Source organism: Eriocheir sinensis, chromosome 35 (assembly GCF_024679095.1).
Source record: "Eriocheir sinensis breed Jianghai 21 chromosome 35, ASM2467909v1, whole genome shotgun sequence".
Classification (NCBI taxonomy): domain Eukaryota; kingdom Metazoa; phylum Arthropoda; class Malacostraca; order Decapoda; family Varunidae; genus Eriocheir; species Eriocheir sinensis.
In genome coordinates, this window is record NC_066543.1 from 11,783,729 (window position 1) to 11,805,020 (window position 21,292).

At 44.5% G+C, this 21,292-nt stretch overlaps 1 protein-coding gene across 1 annotated transcript in view; it reads right to left on the minus strand.

Annotated features, from left to right (window-relative positions):
- Positions 1 to 21,292, minus strand: part of LOC127007405 (FMRFamide receptor-like) — a 68,810-nt gene that overhangs the window by 498 nt on the left and 47,020 nt on the right. Inside the window, exons 3-6 of the mRNA XM_050878336.1 lie at positions 4,449 to 4,703; positions 3,250 to 3,616; positions 2,732 to 2,896; positions 1 to 2,356 (exon numbers count right to left, since the gene is read on the minus strand). The exon at positions 1 to 2,356 is cut by the window's left edge and continues 498 nt beyond it. Of these exons, the coding sequence (XP_050734293.1) occupies positions 1,745 to 2,356; positions 2,732 to 2,896; positions 3,250 to 3,616; positions 4,449 to 4,681 (1,377 nt within the window). The 5' untranslated portion in view covers positions 4,682 to 4,703 and the 3' untranslated portion in view covers positions 1 to 1,744. The remainder of the gene's footprint in view (positions 2,357 to 2,731; positions 2,897 to 3,249; positions 3,617 to 4,448; positions 4,704 to 21,292) is intronic.

A 21,292-nucleotide genomic window follows, 5' to 3' on the forward strand; every position in this document is an offset into this window, starting at 1 on the left:
ATAAACACACAAAAAAAGCACAACACCATCGCACTGTTATTGTCGTAGCACAGTGAAAAAGGAAAACAAGAATATACGACCATGTTCACTCTACAATAAGACGTCGTAAACGCAGACAGCATGAACCATTCCCCTCCGTCTCCCCTCCTCTCCCTTTCCCACGTCCAGCCACCGGGACAAGACGCCCACAGTTAGTATATACGGCTTTGTATTACTATAAAAAATATGTATCTCCGTCTCTATTACTCTATCATGTCTTTCTACTTATTGTAAAGACTGGTGCTCCGCCGACGCCAGTCCGCCGACACCAGGAAGGCGGCGCCAGCGGAGCAGCGGCGGGCGGCAGGCGGCTGCGTGGACAGCAGCAGCAGCAGCAGCGGCGCGCCTCGCCACACCCTCCTCATCACGATAGCGGCGGCTCCCCAACCCCATGGAACAGTAGTAATGCCTTTATTTCCGCTTTGCTTTTGACTAGAATTGCTTTAAGAGGAATTTTATCCAATAAGTGCCTATTTTTTTAGGAATTAGCCTTATAAATAAAACTTCGCCGATAAATTTAACCAGCGATGTGCTAATGAGTAGGACAATATGTATATAAGGAATGGATATAATACTCATACCTCGTATGTGTAACAGTCTTAGAATTAATATATATGCTTTAATATTTAACGTCGGAGTGACACAGCTGCTCTCATGAGGCTCTGTGAGGCCTCGTAAGCTGCCATTACGCGTGGCCTCGCAGGGCCGTCTGCCTGTGAGGCCTCCGTGGCGGGCCGGGGTGCAGTGAGGCTGTCTGTGTCAGGAGCAGCGGCCTGCACACTGTCCCAGGACGCCCCGGTGGCCTCCCTGGCCTCCACTCAATAGTATACATGAAGCAATTTCCTTGACATAAACTCTCTCAGGGTAATCATGAGCACCTTTGTTATGTTAGTTGAGATACATATTAATTATATCCTTGGGGGTATGATTTTCTATTATAACATCGAACACCGCTCACTATCAGCACCTGGATATCCCCGGGAAAGAAAGGGCAAGTTGAGGGAGTGTTTCCAGTAAGGTCTGTTCTCCGTGTTGGCGCCGAGGACTCGGGTCACCAATGGACGCCTGTGAGGCCACCAGGTCGGCTACAGAAGGGGAGGACACGCTGAGTATTGTTGCCAGGCAAAGTCTCGTGCCACAACTTGTCGATGAGTGACGAGGGCGACGCTGTGGCAGTGGACCAACATCCCTTTACAGGCTCTCTGTGCTTGATATATTGGCTCATCACGCCTATAAGAGAGGAAGCCACTCCTGATGGGTCACACACCTCACAGAGCACCTTTGCTCCGCTTCTTGTGTTACCCATCTTCCAGGTGTAGATGGAAGATAACAGCTACTCCATCCCTCAGCTGAGCTGCTCCATGGCATGATTACAGGATTTATCTCTTCTGAGCATTCTGAGTTTACTCTGAGCTAGGCCTTTCGATGCGGCAAAATGGAATGTTTAGGGAGCAACCCTCGATGACGGGTCGGCGGCCTCCCCCGCATATGGCTCGACTCTACAGGGAGGGCGTCCAGTTGGCCAGCCTCTGCCAGCACAAACGTATCAGTATAAAAGTCTTAAGTCTTATTAGCTATACAGAATTTCTTTAAGTACCACAGCGCAGTCTGAGATTCACTAAAGTCAAGGTACAAGTCAATGTGAGGCAAAGCCGCGCCTTGACTGAGCACCCTACACTTTTCGTAAGGTGAGGGAGAAACATGTTCAGAGGACCTGCACGTTCTCTGTGGGGGAGCGCTGTGGCAATAATGACTGATTTCGGGTGGCGGTAAACAGTGATGGCGCCGAGCTGGGGGCGGCATTTTCTCCCACCGGAACACTGGAGTATCGAGACGTGCGCCATGACTGGCCACAAAAGCCGTGGTGGCCACGATTTGGGTGGGGCTGCAACACTCTGCCCTGATTGTGCGCCCCATTCCATGATGATAACCGGAACGTCTGCGTCTTGCCGTTGGTGAAGGTGCGGGACTCGCCGTAGATGCTGTTGTTCCGGAACACGGCCGACTCCATGGCCGCGTCTCTCGCCACTCGAGGCAGCAAACTCGAACAGAACATTTGGAGAAGCAACTTCCGGAACTTCTGTCCAAATATACAGTAAATAATAAAGTTGACCGAGGAGTTGATGGTGACGAGAAGATTGCTGGTCATGGTCAGCTCCTCGACCACGATAGCCATGAGCTCCAAGATGTTGATGATGAAGGCGAGCACGTTACACACGAAGAACACAGACACCACCACCAGCAACATCACCGCCAGGCCGATCTCCTTCCTCTGGAGTCGGGACAGCTGCTGGCGCTCGTGGTTGGCTGCTCGGACCTGGCGGACACAACAGTAATGTCATTAAATCTGTAACAGTTTAATCATTTAATGCATTCTTCTCAGACTCAGTCCAGCCACAATAGTCTCTCTCTCTCTCTCTCTCTCTCTCTCTCTCTCTCTCTCTCTCTCTCTCTCTCTCTCTCTCTCTCTCTCAAAAGGGAAAGAGGACGAGGTAGGGACTGCAAGGATGGGGTGACAATTGGAATGGTATCAAGGAGTAATATTGAAAGGTGAAAAAAATAGGAGAATTAGGTTTGTTGGTAGCACTGTCACTCTAAAATGCATATGTGTTAGTAGGTAGGTATTGTGACTATTGTCCATATGTTTTGTTTATTCAACTATACTACTCCAAAGTTTTGAAGGACGACTCACCTCCCTGTAAATGAAGAAGTTGAAGATCATGAGGCAGAGGAAGGGGACGAGGTACATCACGAGGAGGTACAGCCACATGATGTAGATCTCGATGTAGAAAGGGTTGCGTCTCAGCACTGTAGGAATGACGATCCTCATGCTCTCGTCCTTCGAAATGATGCATTCCTACAGAAAGGAGAATTTTGTTCAGAATTACATGGAGTAGTTTTTTTTGTAAAGTGAAGAGAATCTCTTTTTGTTTTTTTAGCAACTAACAACTTTAGATGTTTAAAATGCATTTCAGAGCCAGTAGGAAATCCTTAGTTTTAGATGTACATTTATAAACAACGAGCTACCTCCCTAAAGGAATATCTATCTATCTATCTATTTATCTATCTATCTACCTATATATCAAATTCCCTAAAAGGAGTAAATTGATTTTTCTAGACTTCTTGAGGATCAATAAAGCAAATGATTCCACGGAAAGGAAATAAGGACTCTGAAAACAAACATTAAAACCACGATCCCCCAAAGCCTACCTTCGTGGACACCTCCCAGAAACGCGGCAGGTTGTACACGATGGAGAAGATGGCCACACACATGACGTACACCTTGGCGCGGCCGTAGGTGCAAAGCAGGCGGGCCCGGAGGGGGCGACACACGGCTATGTACCGCTCGATGGTGACGGTGACGGTGAGGTACACGGAGCCGGTCTGCGCGATGAGGGCCAGCGGGAAGATGATGGGTGTGATGAGCTGGTAGATGCCCTGCGTGTACCACACCATGGTCTGCGTGTATTCACATATCTCCGGCAGCCCGAACATGAGGATGGACGTGGTGGTGACGATCATGTCGAACGACGTGAGGCCGATCAGGCAACAGTTGATGGACGACTGCATCTTGGGCCTGAGGGAAGAGAGGAGATGAGGCGGAAAGGCATCATGATCTTCCTTATGTGTGTGTGTTTATGTTTGTGAGCGCTGACTACAGTATTTGATGTTTTACTTGCATTCTATCTAACTATTTATCTATCTGTCTATCTACCTATATATTTAGGAAATTTTTCTTCAGATAATAATAATAATTCTCTGGTGTTGTTGATTAGTAATAACACATGCGAAGAAAATGATTTCCAAAACAAGTGCCTTGGTCAAAGAAAATTGTACATAAAGGAATTAAGAAAAGTCGCTTACATGGAAGGTAACTGTTTGTATTTTCAACATGCTGCCTTCGAGGAAGTGGTGACATTTTTGTCGTTATGTGCCTGTCTGTGTGTTTGTTTCTCTGTCCGCTACCAAACATCTAACATCCGATAAAAACTGGCCAGGAGAGCGCGATCCATATCTTCTCCATACATGGTTTCATTCGGTCAGTTTTTACTAGCCTACTCATTCACCATCATTCAGTCACTTTCTATCACATATTTTTACCAAAATTAAAATGAATCAACTTGAGATAATCATCTAAGGATATTCTCATATGAGCTTGGGGAGAATGTCAGTTTCCTTTTTCAGATATTTTGGTAACAGACAAACAGACAGACAGACAGACAACTACGGAAACAATATCGCCCTTCTCGGAGGCAGGTGAAAATAAGATGAAGGAGACAACAAGTATTTATACCCCTCCTTTTCTCCTTCTTTAGTCTCCTACTCCTCCTCCTCCTTCTCCTTCTCCTCCTTCTCCTCCTCCTCTTTATCCCTCTTCTCCCTCCTCCTTGACATCCCCTCTGTCCTACCTGGAGAGAATAGTAATGGAGATGAAGTTCCCCGCCAGACCCAGAAGACCCACGGAGGTGAGGAGGACGCCGTAGACCACAAATCGCATCAGCTTGGGCGCCGGCATGGTGGCGTTGACGCTGTTGTACGTCTGCAGACACATCTCGTCCACCATGTCCGGAATGGTCCTATTGGAACTGAGGTCGTAGTCATCGACGCTGTCCGAAACGTCTGTCTCGTTGATGAAGGACATCTTGAAGTCGTGGGGTTGGTTTCTGTGGGAGGAAGAAAAAGGTGAGAGATGCGTCTGTGGGTGACTCATGCAGCAGGAAGGTTATAGAGACAGGAGAGTGATACTGGTTTAGGCTGCTTACTGGAACCGAGAAGACAAAGAAGAAGAAGAAGAAGAAGAAGAAGAAGAAGAAGAAGAAGAAGAGGAAGAAAGCAGATGCAATGATGATGGTTATAATGATCCTCCATCAGTCCACGGAGCAAGTCCTCCAACACCCTTCCAGCACGATTGTCTCTCATTTATTCAACATTTCTAAACGCTTAGCACCCTTCACTCTGCCTATCCTGAACTTAACTTTAAAAAAATAACCACAACTAAACCAATGGCTTCATGCGAGTACTACGATGGTCCCCTGACCGTGACGGTGCGGACGCTGCAGGGGCAGTCGCTGGTGGTGCAGACCTGGGGCCACAGGAGCGTGTTGCAGCTCAAGGTGATGGTGGGGCGGGCCTGGCGCCTCTACAGCGAGGACATGCACCTCATCTACCGAGACCAGAGCCTTCAGAACAGTCTCCCTCTCGGCATCTACATGGAACGCAGGGCCCTGGTGACCTTGGTGCCCCGCCTCGTCTCAGGGCTGTACTGAGGAGCTCTTTCTCGCTATGCGCTCCTCATGCCTCGTTTCTTCTCTTTTACATACTTCTCTTCTACAGGTGAGCGTATTGCCTTGGCATATTCCTTAGTGTATAATGCACTTCATTCTCATTTTTTAGGGACTTAGGATACATATACTTGTTTTCTTTTTCTTGAATAACTACTATTTATTTTTCTATTTATGTATTTTTCATCTCTCTCTCTCTCTCTCTCTCTCCCCCCTACTCCCCATTCCTTCTATTCTCGTAGCATCCTATTCGGTAGTTCTTAGCGAGTATCAGACACTTCCTTTATTGCTCCGATATCGGGAATTTTCTTCTTCACTTCGAAAATTCTTCTTCCAACTTTTACTCCTCCTGCTTCTCTTTCCTCCTCCTCCTTCTGTACCTCCGACGTCCCTGGTTCCTCTTCTTCATCATGCGTGTCTCTAATGTCTGTTTGTTTATCTCTTTTCTCTTCTATGCCTCCTTTCCCTCCTCCTCTTTTTCCTCGGCCTTGTCCTCTTTGTCCTCCTACTCTTCCTTCCTTCCATCCTTATTTTCCTCATGCATTTCCAATTTCCTGTTATTGATTCTTTCTCTTATTCTTTCTCTTCGTCTTCCTCCTCCTCCTCCTCACACACGGGTCTCTTCTGCCTCCTCCTCTTCGTCGCTCACTGTTACTGCTCGTCCGTTGTGTTCGTCATCTATATATTGTTTTCCCTTCATTTCTTTCCATCTTCCTTTCGTTTATTCACCTATTCATTTCCTTACTTGCAATCTCACCTTCACAATACTAGGCCATTTTTTTCTTTCTCACGATATCAGACATCACCGTTTTCCATTCCATTCACTCTCTGTAACGTCCATAAACTAAGCAACACCCATTATAACGCTCTCCCTAACCGCACTCTTTGATTTAACCACTATTCATCAACATACAACATCACACGACGCCCCTTTCGCTCCGGCACATCAAACATCGGCAGGCATCAATGATCTCCCGCCACTCGTGTCATCAGGGACCCAAGCAAGAGCAGTCACCGTCCCTTCCCTCCAGGAGACTCAGCCCTAGCGTCTATTGGTCCAGGACACGATGCTTGAATCTTCACATTTAAAGGCCTTTGTGTGGAGACTATGATAGAATGCTTGCTTCGAGGTGTTTGCTGAGTGAGAGAGTGAGCAAGGGTGAGAGGGAGTCGGAAACGTTGCCAGATTGTCGTACTCAGCCTCTTATGTTTGCCGATTTCCGACTCAACAACTGCCTCCTCGACCCCAATAACTGCCTTCATTTATAGTTATCGTTAAAATGGTTAATTATTGGTGTTTTTTGGCAATAGCTGTGGCTTGGAAACCGGTAAATACGAGGCTCTGAGTACGATAATCTGGCAACGATGAGAGGGACTGAGAAGAGTAAATGGGTACGAGGGGATCATCCGTGTGTGTGTGTGTGTGTGTGTGTGTGTGTGTGCAAATGAACCAAAGATCAAAGCCAAGACACTTATTAATTTATTCATAAGTGTCCGAAGCAATATACCAGATCCAGATCCAAACCACTTGTTTAATGTGTCGATCTCAAATTCAATGCTGATCTGTTTCGCCGACGAGTGATGAAACCCGAGAGAGAGAGAGAGAGAGAGAGAGAGAGAGAGAGAGAGAGAGAGAGAGAGAGAGAGAGAGAGAGAGAGAGAGAGTTAATTTAGCAATCAAGCATCTTCTTATCAGTTCAATATTAGCGCGTAAATATCTTATCAGCTTCCGCCCTTCGTCTCAATCACTTTTTCCTTATTCTATCAACCCCTATCTCTCCTCCTCCTCCTCCTCCTCCTACTCCTCCAAGTGATTCCCTCGTATTGCTTCAAGCGGTCTATTTTCCATGTCCAAATCAACAGATCTATATGCAAACTAAGTCTCCTGACAATCACTCCGAACAATTATGTAGTCCGGTAGTTTATTACAGCATGTTCAAGGGGAGCGGGACGCACTATTTGCATGAGCGTGGAAATTAGGAACAAAGATGGCAGGTGGAAGAAGACTGGGGAGAGGAGAGAGATATATAGTGGAGGAGGGAGAAGCAGTAAGAGGTAAGTGGAAAAAAATAGGAAAGGAGGAGGAAAAGGGTGAGAATAAGGAGTTGCTGACGTATGACGGGAATGAGGAACAAGGCAAGCAGGCAAAAGAAGACTGGGGTGAGGTGAGAGAGATATATGTAAAGAGAAAGGAGAATGAGGAGGAGAAGGAGTAGATGGAGGAATAGGAAGGGAGGAGGAAAAGGGTGAGAATAAGGAGTTGCTAACGTATGACGGGAATGAGGAACAAGGCAAGCAGGCGAAAGAAGACTGGGGTGAGGAGAGAGAGATATATGTAAAGAGAAAGGAGAATGAGGAGGAGAAGGAGTAGATGGAGGAATAGGAAGGGAGGAGGAAAAGGATGAGGATACGGAAGAGAGTGAGAGTTATTGACGCATATTTGAACACACACACACACACACACACACACACACACACACACACACACACACACACACACACACACACACACACACAGCTCCCTAAATCACCTGTTGAACTACACTGCTATCACCACTTCACCAGCACCATCATCACCACTCCTACAACCACCCCCTCCACCACCACCACCATCACCATTACCATCACTGCAACCATAACCACCAATAAAACCAACACCACCATCCTCATTACCATCACCACCACCACCTTCGCTATAATCACCAAAATAAACAACGGTATTCGAAACGGAACTACCATTGCTACCATAAATATCACTAAAGGCAATTCCAGAACATCCATTACCATCAGTCAGGACCCCCAGCACCACCATCACTACCACCAACACCACCATTACCACCGCAAGCACCACCATCAACACCACCACCACCTGCACCATCCTCACACCATAACCCACAACATAACCTTTATCGCGCCGGAAATTGAGAACACACACACACACACACACACACACACACACACAGAGACACACACAGCCCCCGCTCCTCTCCACACGTCCCGCAGAGCCTGGCATGTGTCTCCTACGGTAAGGACATTTTTACTTTCTCTTTTTTCCTTCCCCTTTTCCCTTCTCCCCTCCTGCTGTCAGCCTCTCATTCTCCCTACATTCCGCGTGTGGCTGCCCGTCAACACGACAAGATACTCCTGTCTCCTCACATCGATGCCAACACCTCCGCCTGTCTATTACGCTTCTATGCTTTCTGCTGTCTTGTTTCTCTCCGCTGTCGCCCTTGTCGTCGCCTCCTCCTCCTCCTCCTCTCTCTCTCTCTCTCTCTCTCTCTCTCTCTCTCTCTCTCTCTCTCTCTCTCTCTCTCTCTCTCTCTCTCTCTCTCTCTCTCTCTCTCTCTCTCTCTCTCTCTCTCTCTCTCTCTCTCTCTCTCTCTCTCTCTCTCTCTCTCTCTCTCTCTCTCTCTCTCTGTGTGTGTGTGTGTGTGTGTGTCTCTGTCTGGGTCTCTCTCTCTCTCTCTCTCTCTCTCTCTCTCTCTCTCTCTCTCTCTCTCTCTCTCTCTCTCTCTCTCTCTGTTATTTTCTCTCTCTCTCTCTCTCTCTCTCTCTCTCTCTCTCTCTCTCTCTCTCTCTCTCCACCAATTCACCTCTCCCCAGCCCTCGGACACCTGCTGGTAGTTGGTCACTTCTGTTGCTGTTCCAGTGTGTGTGTGTGTGTGTGTGTGTGTGTGTGTGTGTGTGTGTTGGGGGTGGAGAGACTGGAAAGGGGTGATTAGAGGGGTGGTGTGCATCATCATTAGATCGTTCGAGCTTCTGTTTTTCTCTTCCGCGTTGTGATGTATTCTCTGTGTTATTTTGTTTTTATTTTGGTGTGTGTATGTGTGCTTGTATTTATGTGCGTGTGTGTATGGGGAGGAGAGGTCGTGTGAAAGAGTGACTGAGTGAGTGATTGTGTTAATAAGTAAGTGTAAGGGAAGGTGCGTGAATATGATCGTTTGTGAGTGAGCGAGTGAGTGAGTGAGCGAGTGAGTGAGTGAACGAGTGAGTGAGTGAACGAGTGAGTGAGTGAACGAGTGAGTGAGTGAACGAGTGAGTGAGTGAGTGAGCGAGCGAGTGAGTAAGTGAACGAGTGAGTGAGCAAGCGAGTGAGCAAGTGAGTGAGTAAGTGAGTGATTAAGTGAAAGGGTGAGATGAGTAAGTGAGTGTGATCGTCTCTGGTGGAGCTCGTAGAAAAAAAAAGAAACTGAATCCAATCTTTTTCCTTGCAGGCTTTGTTTTCCACTATTATTTACAATGCCATCATTTTCCTCTGTCCTCCACTTCCGGATTTTATTACTAACAGCTCCTATAAACCACACGCGTTGCGGCAAAACTGAAATACAATAAAACACTCAGTAAACAAGCAACACTCACGCCGTGAAATCCAAAATATGGAAAAGCGAAATATTGTAGATTTGAGAAAGCGTAAAAAAAGTATAAAGTAAAAAGCAGCATTGAAGATGAAAAAGAGATAGTCGAATTAGAAAATCTAGGAGTATTTTAAGGCAAGAGGATGTCGTACCAGAACAAAAGAACAGTAAATCAATAATGTTTAGGAAGAATAAGGATAAAATAAGGCGAACTAATGTATCAGGACACCTCTCCTCCCAAAATTGACCCCTCTTTCGGCCACATCTTTGGATTCTTTTTAGGAGCAGCGAGGAGCGGGCCTTTTTTTTAATTGTTTCATTTTTTGTGCCCTTGAGCTGTCTCCTTTGTTGTAAAAAAACGCGGTACCTTTAATTCGTAGAGATGAAAAAAAAGAGACAGTTGAATTAGAAGACCTAGGAGTATTTGGAGGGAAGAAGATGTCGTACTAGAACAATGAGTCAATTATGTTTAGAAAGAATGTGGAGAATGGAAGGCAAACTAGTGTAACGTGGCAGCTCTTATCCGCAGAGTTTATACCTACGCGAGGAGTTCTTTTATTTTCCCACCCGCCTTTCGTACATCTTTCTATTTATATGTTTATCTATTTGTCTATTTACCTTCCTCTTGACCTTTCTAGCTACCTGTCTTTTTGTCCTTCTTTCTATCGATTTATGTTCATATTTATCCATCTACCTCTATTTACCAATCTATCTATCTGTTTATGTCTATCTATCTTTCTCTGTCTATCTTCCTACTTTCCTTCCCTCATCTTTTAAAATCCTCGTCTCTACCACATTTCCACATTGACTTGTGCACTCAAATTCTCATCTCAATCCCTGACTCTGATTCAATTCCGATAATTCTTCCTACTCCTCCTCTCTCTAATCCTTGATGTTTCCTCTTTCTCTTCCTTCTGACTTGTCTCTCTCGTCCTGCTCCTCCTCCTCTCTCTAATCCTTGATGTTTCCTCTTTCTCTTCCTTCTGACTTGTCTCTCTCGTCCTGCTCCTCCTACTTCTCCTGTTCTTCCTGCGGGGTTTCCCTTTTACTCTCCTGTTTTCCTCTTTCCCATTGCTGTTTCTCTTGCCCTCACCTTTTCTATATTCACAAAATGTATTCCTCGTAGAGTCATTTTGAGGGGCATGTCTCGGCTTCATATGCAGTGCACGTACGTTATTTTGCCTCCCTTCTTCTGCAGCCCTTGGTAACACTTCGGCGCCCTCACGCTCCCCTCACGCCCTCAGATAGAGTCATTCGCTTTGTAATATGTATAGGCACTTGGACACGTTGATAGATGCAGCCTTTCTTATGTTGTACTATCTTCTTTCTATGGGTTTAACTCTGTATGTGTGTATGTATGTATGTATATATGTGTGTGTGTGTGTGTGTGTGTGTGTGTGTGTGTGTGTGTGTGTGTGTGTGTGTGTGTGTGTGTGTGTGTGTGTGTATGTATATATTTGTGTGTGTGTGTGTTTGTGTGTTTGTGTTTCTCTCTCTCTCTCTCTCTCTCTCTCTCTCTCTCTCTCTCTCTCTCTCTCTCTCTCTCTCTCTCTCTCTCTCTCTCTGTGTGTGTGTGTGTGTGTGTGTGTGTGTGTGTGTGTTTATTTCTCTCTCTATCTCTCTGCTCGACCTATCCTTCTCCGTGCTTTGTTCTGTCACTCTCCTTTCCTTTACTTTCCGCCTCTTCTTTTCTCTTTCCCTCTCAGCGTGCTCCACTTCCTCTCCCTCTCCTCCTCCTCCTCCTCCTCCTCTCCGTTCTTCTCTGTCACTGAACATTTTTCCCAGAGCTATTCTGAGCCACCGCCTCGCCATTTTATTTTCTTCGGCCTGGCCTGCTCATGCAAGTCCTCTGTCTCTCTTTCTCCCTCCCTGCCTGCTCTCTCCTTCGTCAGCGCTTTCCTTCCAACTCTCGGTTCACCTGTTCATCTGTGTGTGTGTGTGTGTGTGTGTGTGTGTGTGTGTGTGTGTGTGTGTGTGTGTGTGTGTGTGTGTGTGTGTGTGCAGGTAGCTTCGTTGTACGCCAGCAAGCTTTCTTTTGTTTCTCTCCTCTTTCCTCAGTGTTTGGTCTATATGGGAACCTAGGACAGTATTCTAATTTGCCGTCTACTTCTCCTCCACCTCTTCCAGCCTCCTCCAACGAGCCACTCCTTTACTCCAGACCTTTGCTGACGCCACTCGAACAATCCTTTCATCCTCACTCTCCCTTATTAAGCAGCTCTCTCTACCTTTACCTCCTCTGATACCTTGCTAAGTGTGTTCACCTAACCATATTGCAACCTCCATCAGCTTCCTCTCGTCCATCTTATCACTCGCACTCCAGCCTAATACCCCGCCCTGCCTCCTTTCCCAAACCCTCTGGACTCCATTAATCCCATTCAGGTGTTCCTTCTACCTGCCTGTCCCCCCTTCAACCTTCCAACCTTCTCTTTTCTCCTCCATGTATTAGTCAACACACATTCATCTTCTCCCTACCGTGTGCTTAACCTTCTCCGTGTTGAGTACCTGCCAGCGTCTCTCTCAGCTCAAAGGCTCGCTCGCCCACCGGCATCTCCCTTCCTGTCCATTAGTCTTGCTCTCTTCATCTCTTCTTCATCATCTCCTTGACTCCTCCAGCTAACCCCTCCACACGTCTTGCCTCTTCTTTCATCACGAACAAGTCTTCCTTCCCTAATATTTACTTTCCAAACAAGTGCTGGTGATCTCTCCTTTTTCAGCTTCTCGTCCACAAACTTGAAATGGTTCAGTCTGTTCATTTTCTTCCTACGACACCCACACCCACACACCCACACTCACACCCACACCCACCCACACCCGCACCCACACCCACCCACACCCACACCCACAGACACACACATAGACGCTTTCTCGTAAATAATTGTGTGGCAACCGACACTTGAGATTATATTCAGTTCGACAAAAGGACTCAATTTTACTTTGATGAATGGGACGAGGATCAAAGGAAGGAAGATGAGGAGGAGGAGGAGGAGGAGGAGGAGGAGGATGAGGCGACGGAGATGTAAGGCCTGCAGAATAAAGAATTTTCCTTCCGATGACACGTCTTCATCTTGCCGCGTATTTCCCTTTCCTCAATCATCCTCTTTTCCTTCACCTCCTCCCCCCTCTCATTTTCTCCCACTTACCTCTCTCTCTCCTCACTCTTCCTTATATTCTACGTTATTTTATCTGGTCCATTCAGCCGTTTCCTCCTTTCTCTCTCTCTCTCTCTCTCTCTCTCTCTCTCTCTCTCTCTCTCTCTCTCTCTCTCTCTCTCTCTCTCTCATTTCTTCGTTATTCATGAGATGCTCTTCCTCCTCCTCCTCCTTCTCCTCCTTCTCTTGTCCCTATTCTCTCTCCTAAAATTACGCGCTGTTACTCCTTTACATCCACAACGAGCACCTTGAAAAGACTAGCATTACGTCTCTAGGTAAAAAGAATCAATCAATAGTGGGCTTGAAATCTTTGTAAGTAAGAATAATGGGATCGAATCGTAAAATGTAAAAAAAAACCTCAAGCACTCTCTTTTGTTTTCTTCCATTTCGAACGGACGTCAGGCGGTCGGGGGTTCGTTCCTTCCGTGGTTTAGTGTTGTGTTCTCGTGTTTGCTCATTACGGCGTTTCTATTTTTGGTAATGACTTGTGTGTGTTCATTTGAAACCAATTAATTATCCCGGCACGCATTTGATCCGTGTGTGTGTGTGTGTGTGTGTGTGTGTGTGTGTGAGAGAGAGAGAGAGAGAGAGAGAGAGAGAGAGAGTAATAATTCATCATTCACGTCACGGCTTTGGCAGATTTCGAGTAGGCTAGAGTTTTGCTGAGGGCGCCGCTCTCCACTCTCTCCCCACCAAGGCGAGTCTCAGCATTGGGCGGTGTTGTCATTAAACCCGACGCTGGGCCTTCGTTGAATACAAGCTCTGATTCGCTAAAAAGAGTCGTGTTACAGTGAAGTCTTGCGAGGCTTTGGGGTGGAATGATCTTTGGGAGGTTGGTTAGAGAAGGCAAGTTGATGGTTTCCTTTTACTACTGAATGAAAAAACGGAAGACAAGGAAAGTTTCTGTTGTTGTTTTGAGTCATTCGCTGTTTGGGGTGAAATTATTCTTCGAAGGGAGGGTTGAAAAGGCGTGTTGGTGATTTTCATTATCTTCCTGAGTAAATAGAAAATGACAGGTACCGTTGATTAAAAGAAAAAAAAGGGACAGGTAAAATTGAAAAAAGACAGATTAAGTTAAATAAAAGACAATAAGGGACTGGAAAGTAACTACGTAAAAGGAAAAGAGGGTAGGTAAAATTAAGTAAAAGAAAAAAATGAAAAATAAAATAAAGGTGAGGACAAGTATAATTAAGTAAAAGATGAACAGGACAAGTAGGTAGGATTAAGTAAAAGAAAAAGAGGACATTATGAAATTGAACAAAAAGAGAACAAGAAAAGTTGAGTGTTAAAAAAAAAAAAAAAAAAAAAAACACAATTCCTTTTCTGGTGGAGCGGTAAGAATGTTCAGAGGAATGTTGGGTCGACGAAATAGCTTCCGCATAAAACATTGGCGCCTTGTGTTCTTTGTGTTGGGGTGCCGTCGCCGCGCCGCCCCTCGACTCCTCCATGAATCCCAAGAGGGAGTCGCGTCCTCTGTTTCATCTTCCTCCCGTCATACCTCAGTTTATAATTATCTCTATTTCTATACCTTTCTACTCATATCTTTTTTGTGTTGGCGTACCATTGCCATTGCCCATCGACTCCTCCATGAATCCCAAGAGGTGGTCGCGCCCTCTGTTTCCTCCTCCTTCCGTCATACCTCAGTTTATAAACATCTCTATATCTATATTTTTTCTACTCATGCCTTCCTGTTTTTCCTTCATTTTTGCTATCTCTTATCTTACTCTACGTTCTTTTTTATCTGATTGATCGACGTCTGCTTTAATTTTTCTTGTACGTAGTCCGTCTACTACTACTACTACTACTACTACTACTACTACTACCTACCACTACTACTACTACTACTACTACTACTATTACAGACATCAAAGCTAGCCTGTATTATATACTTCTTTAAATTCTTCGTCCTTTTGTTAGTTTTCTTGTCATATTTATTCCTTTCTTTCCCTTTCTCCATTTCTTCCATTTACATTTCTTTCCCATCTCCCCTTCTTCCCTTCCCTTCTTTCTACTTCTTCCCTTCCCATCATTCTTTTTTCTTTTTGTTTCCCTTTCTTCCTTCCTCCCCCTTGGTTTATTATATATTATAATTTTACTATCATGATACTAGTCTTACATTTGAAATAAATTTTCTTCATTTAATCTATTTTCTATAGGAAGCCATTTAATATTGTTTATCTCCATATTTTCATTGTCAGTCATACTTACCAAACAGCACACCGAGCGTACTTACTCCAAACAACTGTATCTAACAGGGTTCATAATTAATAACAAAATTCGGCTTCTCTGCTGCCACAGCGAGTGCATGAGTGAGTTGTCGCCTGAGACTCGCCTCCCACCTCCCCCAGCACACATTGTCGGAGCGGTGCGGGGCGTGTATCTCGTTTCCTGCTGTGTACAATTCATTGGGAGCCAAGTCACGCGTCAGACCCGCGCACTCCACTGTTGTGTTTTCCTTCCAAACTTTGTTCCACGTGCACTTGTGTTAGGCGTTAATAATTCAGCCTTTCCTGCACTTAGTCTATGGAGTTTACCCTACAAATTAAGCTCTTGTGAACTACTGAACAATCTGGGAAACGGCAAAACGTCTGACTCGACTCTAAAGCACCGCAAATAATTGAATGTGCAGTACAAGGAGGAACACCTGTTGAAACCTGACCAGCGACCTCCCCACAGACCAGCAGGCTTCGTGTGTACGTGTGTGCCCTGTGCTGAGGCCTGCACAAGGAACTCTTCAACCTTTCCGCTGATGATGCAGGTGAAGTTCTAATATAATTGCATTATAATTATTAGTATAATTCCTCTGCCATTGGTAATATCAAAAGCCATTACTATTATTCATATTATTATTACATTTTTTGAAATATTAACATTATCATTACACTGAAATGCTGATCGCAACAATTAGCAATTTTCATTGGCCAAGTATTTGAACCAGTTGCGCGTCGCTGATAGCCTAGTAAAATTCGGCGATACGTTGCACCACATTAGGATCTCAACTATACCCACTGATCTGTGTGCTAATCGTCCATTCATCCTCTGGTTGTCAGTTGCTAAGTTTTTCAGGAGAGTATCGACACACCTCTCCTCCCGAATATGACCTCTCTTTTGGCCACTCTTCTAAACTTTTTTTTGTAGGGACAGTGATTAGCGGGCTTTTTTTTTCCTCATTATTATTATGTTATTTTGTCCTTGAGCTGCTTTCTTTACTGTACTCTAAGGTATGTAAATACTTCTCGGGACCTAGCTAGCAGACAGACAGGCCAGCCAGCTCGGGTCTTGGCCTCACATAGTTATCGCCCGATGTTGTTATGACATAAGCGTCTAAATTTTGGAAACTAATATAAAAAATGATATCGCTACACATGAATAATGTTAATATGCTCAATTACTATCGTTCTGAACCATCAAAATATTCATAAGGTGCTACACATCTATTGTTTCGCTTAAATAAATACCAGTGTGTGTGTGTGTGTGTGTGTGTGTGTGTGTGTGTGTGTGTCAATTTGTTTTTCAGTTTTACTTTGGTGTTTTGTTGTGTCGAGGTGCCGTTTTTGTTATTTTTTCCTTGTCAATTAACTTGCCTGGCTGTACGTATACTGTATATGTTTGTCCGTATTTTTTTTATCGTGCTCAGTGCTAGGAAAGACCTTCCCCTCCCCCCCAAAAAAAAACACACAACAACAACAACCCCGTATCATTCAAGCAACTGGTCAGAAGTAAGGATCCATCGTTGAAATAATAATCTACTAATAGTGATCCGTCAAATTCAACTTTAATAAGAGTAAAAGCAAACACACAAAGAGCTAGGATTGCCATACACCAAAAGCAAAAGGCATCGTAGTGTGGCGGGCGGCGACCTGCATTTCCCAGCAACACTCTTGTATACCTATAACGTACGGCGAGCGTCCGGGTACTTCTTCCTGATGCATACCAATCGCGTGTCAAGGGTTGGCGTCTTGTGTAGGCTCCTGACGAGAGGCTGAGCAAAAGAATGATAGATAGAGAGAGAGAGAGAGAGAGAGAGAGAGAGAGAGAGAGAGAGAGAGAGAGAGAGAGAGAGATGTATTCAAAAAATCTCAAGAGAATCACTGAAACAGCAAACCCCTCATGCATTTTTCGGAATAACAAAACCATCACCACCACCACCACCACCGTCACCACTGTCACCACCACCGTCACCACCACCTCCACCACCACCGCCGTCACCCTTCTACCACCCATGTCCATCATTCTATCATCTCGAGGGCACGAAAGAATGAGATAAAACGAAAAGAAAGAGAGGGAACGGAGGTTGAAAAAGCGGGAGAGGGAAAGAATATACGCAAATCTTTTTCCCTTTGGCTCGGATCGTGAAAAACGGAAGATTGAACAGGATCACGGAACGAGAAAGTGAGAAGTGAAGTAAGACGGGGAGTGAAGGAAGAGATGGAGGAGGAGGAGGAGGAGGAGGAGGAGGAGGAGGAGGAGGAGGAGGAAGATGAAGAAAGAAAGAGACGAAAGAGGAATAGAACAAATGGAAAAATTATGATGATGAGGGGGAGAAGGAGGAAGGGGAAGATGCGGAGAGAGAAAAAATCGAAGAAAAGGAGGAGGAGGAGGAATAGAACAAATAGAAGAATGATGATGATGATGATAATGGTAGATAGACTTAAGGTAAAGGAACACGCATGTCTTATAGATAATAAAATCAAAATTAGAAATATAACGAGAGCCTAGCTTTATTTTGTTAGGTAGTCTGAAGTCGGAGTGTGGATTGGGGGACGGGGGGGGCGGAGGGATCCTGGAAAAGTTTGAAGAGAGAGAGAGAGAGAGAGAGAGAGAGAGAGAGAGAATAATTATCGACACCATTCTTCCATTTCCTCACCAACATTAAGCTTGCCTTCGTTCTTTCTCTTTTCCGAAACTCATTTTGATAATCCGGGCAGGTAATCTCCCTCCGCCCTACTCCCCCCCCCTCCTTCTCCTCTTTTTCCCCGTCTTGCACTTTTCCAATTACAACCAATTTTTTCCGCACAGCAGGAAGACGAGCTATTTGTTTTCGATTCGTCAGCAAATGAACGGTGAGGTCTCGACGTCTCTGGAATACGGAAGATGGGGGAAATAGAAAACGTGGTGTGGCAGGGGGAGCGTCTACAAATTGGTCTGCGGCTCAACTGGATAAAGCTGGATTGATTTAGTGGTGGTAGGATAGTGATATCATTATTATTGCTCGCCTTGTCTTATTCGTCAATTTCGCTGTTATCATTGCCATCACTGTTGTTGTTGTTGTTGTTGTCATCGTCGAGGTCGTTGTTGCCATCGTTCAAATAAAAACAAACAAACAAAAGGAAACTGTATATCGTAAAGCGACCGGCAGTACATTAACAGGTGAATCAATATTAATAGACGAAGACTAAGACTGTAGGATCACGTACACTTGAAAACAATACGTATTAATCGCACAACTAATTCAGGGCAATAACTATCGCTAAAGTCGTACAAGACTCAATGGAAACTCTTCCGTGATCTCTCAGTCCAAGATAATTCCATTCATGCATATCAGTGTGGCACTTAAGATACAAAAATACGCATAGGAACCTCCGAGAAAGCCGACACGCTGGTATATAGGAGGGAATCTTGCCTCTTGGTGTGTAGTGATGCAAGACCTGATAGCCAGCTTCTCGCCGCATAAAGGCTTCCTGAAGAGTCACTCGGGAGGGGAGGACCCAGCGTGCCACACAAGCGCGTCCTTCACCAGGGCTTGCGTGGCCGCCGCTGCACGCCACGGGGTTATTAACGCGAAGATAACACATCCTTTAATGCATGAGGATGATTAGCCTCACATTTTACTGATTAATTATCCTCCTCACAAAAAAGAGATGGTCGAGCAATAGGAATATATGCAGAAAATACAGAGCGTGGACCTAAACAATTCTATTATATCCCAGACGGCCGTTGCCTGATATTACCACTATACAATACTACTGCTAACACCACTACTACTACTACTACTACTACTACTACTACTACTACTACTACTACTACTACTACTACAACTACTACTACTACTACTACTACTACTACTACTATTACTACTACTGCTACTACTACATATGCTATTAATATATATTGCAATGTTAGTTTACTTGGGCCTAAACTTAATTAGGTTTTCGCAAGGATGGTGCAAATGAGCAGGCTAAGTAACCTTATTATCTCTGAAGGAAATTATGTAATCATCATCACTAATTTCCTGGAAAATCACAAAATATATTTTTTGAGGATTACTTTTGCAAATGTAGGATATTCGAGACACTTTGGCTTTCTCTTGCTTGCTGCTTCTATTTGCTTTGTTTGTATAGTTTCTGTTTACGCGGATATTTTTCCTTCTTTTCCTATTTTTTTCATATTACTGAAATTAGTAATACAATTTTTATGAATGGAAATTATTATTATTATTATCATCATCATCATCATCATCATCATCATCATCATCCTTATTATTATTATTATTATTATTATTATTATTATTATTATTATTATTATTATTATTATCAATGTTTTCAGCATTCACTATATGATCGTTTTATTTGTTCCAAGGGATCTCTCTATATATAGGCTAGATACATAGATAGAAAGATAGATAGATTAATATATAGATAGATGGATAGATATGGAAAGATGGGCTGACTGAGTACATGTAGATAGATATAGACAGATATATAGATGGAGAGGAAATAAAACTTGGGAGGCATGAAGGATCACATTCCATACCAGCAAACTTAGTCGGATTTCAACACGGGTTTCCCCCATCCTTCCTTTAGGCCGCGTGGGCCGGGCAGGGAGTGAGGGAGTGAGGGAGGGCCAGGGTGAGGGAAGGGAGCGGAGGAAAAGAAGCAGCGGCTCCCCTTCCTGCATGCCGGCGAGGGAAGGATCACAGGCCGAGGGAGGCGGCATGTGCATGAGGGGAGTCTATGATATCCTTTCAGTGCCTCACGGTTTACTCTCTTTCTATCTTTTTTCCTACCTCTGTCTCTCTGTTTCCCCAAGTTTTCTTTCCATCCTTCCTTATATGAGTTTTCTCACCTAAATTATTCTTTCTTCTTTTTCCCTGTCCTTTCTTTTATTTTCGTACATGCCTTCGGAAAGTGCAAAACCAATCCAAATGGTTGCGACAAAAAAGTTCAACAATATATATTTTTTTTCTGACGTGAGAGGGTAACGCGTGCCTCTGGGAAAATGTACTAAGCCCATAACACTATGCAGCACGGCCTGGCAGCGCCTATAGAACACACCTGTGGTCCGACAATACAGAGCAGGTGCACGGGGGAGGGCGATGGGGGGAGTCGATGTAAGGGAAAGACAGAAAAGAGAATGAGAGTGGATGAAGGGAATGTGAATAAACGGAGGAATTATTGTGCTGAAACGACACACACACACACACACACACACACACACACACACACACACACACACACACACAATGCCTCCCCTCCCTCCCCAGCCACTCCCTTCCTCCCAACACACACGTAGTATCACATCAGCGTTATCCAATACTCGGTGACACTCCCGCGGTATAACCTCTAATGTTTTGGGTTCGGGCGGCGTTTGTAGTCAAGTTTGATCCTTTTAACGCGTCTTTTTTGCGTGTTGCCGCGAGATCATGGCCGCGATATTGCCTTTGGGTCCTTATTGGTGGTGGCGGCGTGCGTGCGGGGGTGAGGGCGCGACAGCAGGGCGAGATGAGGCCATGACGCAGGAAAACTCACACAGGGCCTCATTTAGGGCGCCACAGGGAGGAGCCGGCTGCCGCGTGCGAGTTGTGAATGATGATTAATGTTGTTGTTAGCTCCTTTTGTTTATTCCTTTTTTTTTATTTATTTTTACTGTTGCTCTTTTTCTTGATAGTATATTTTTACACCATTATTATTATTATTATTATTATTATTATTATTATTATTATTATTATTATTATTATTATTATTATTAATTATTATTATTATTACCCGTTGTTATAGCAGTAGTCGTAGCAGCAACAGCAGCAGCTTAATGTACATTAAGCTGTGCATTACTTGCATCATTTAAAATAGAAAAAATCGTTATCCGAAATAAATTTAGTATAACATTGAGAAGTTGTTGTGGGATATAAATGATAAAAAAGTATTGGTTCCTCTGGCAGCTATTTGTTAAGTAACGCCATGCTCTGCTCATAAAAGGATTTGCATTAAGGTTACCTAGAAAAAAAATAGGATTAATGAATACAAAATTTTGAATGGAGGATTTAGCAATTTTAGAGGGATGTCTAAAGGACACGTCATCAAGCGTTCTCTTTTCTTCCTCATGAATATCCCGAGCTGCTTCTCGCAGGCCAAAAAAGGCACTGACGATGACATCCATGACATCACTAATTATTGTCAACAAGCTCAGCACGTCAACGGTCTTTCAGACCTCAGATTTGATATCAAGAATTTGATGGAGGACTTCGTCA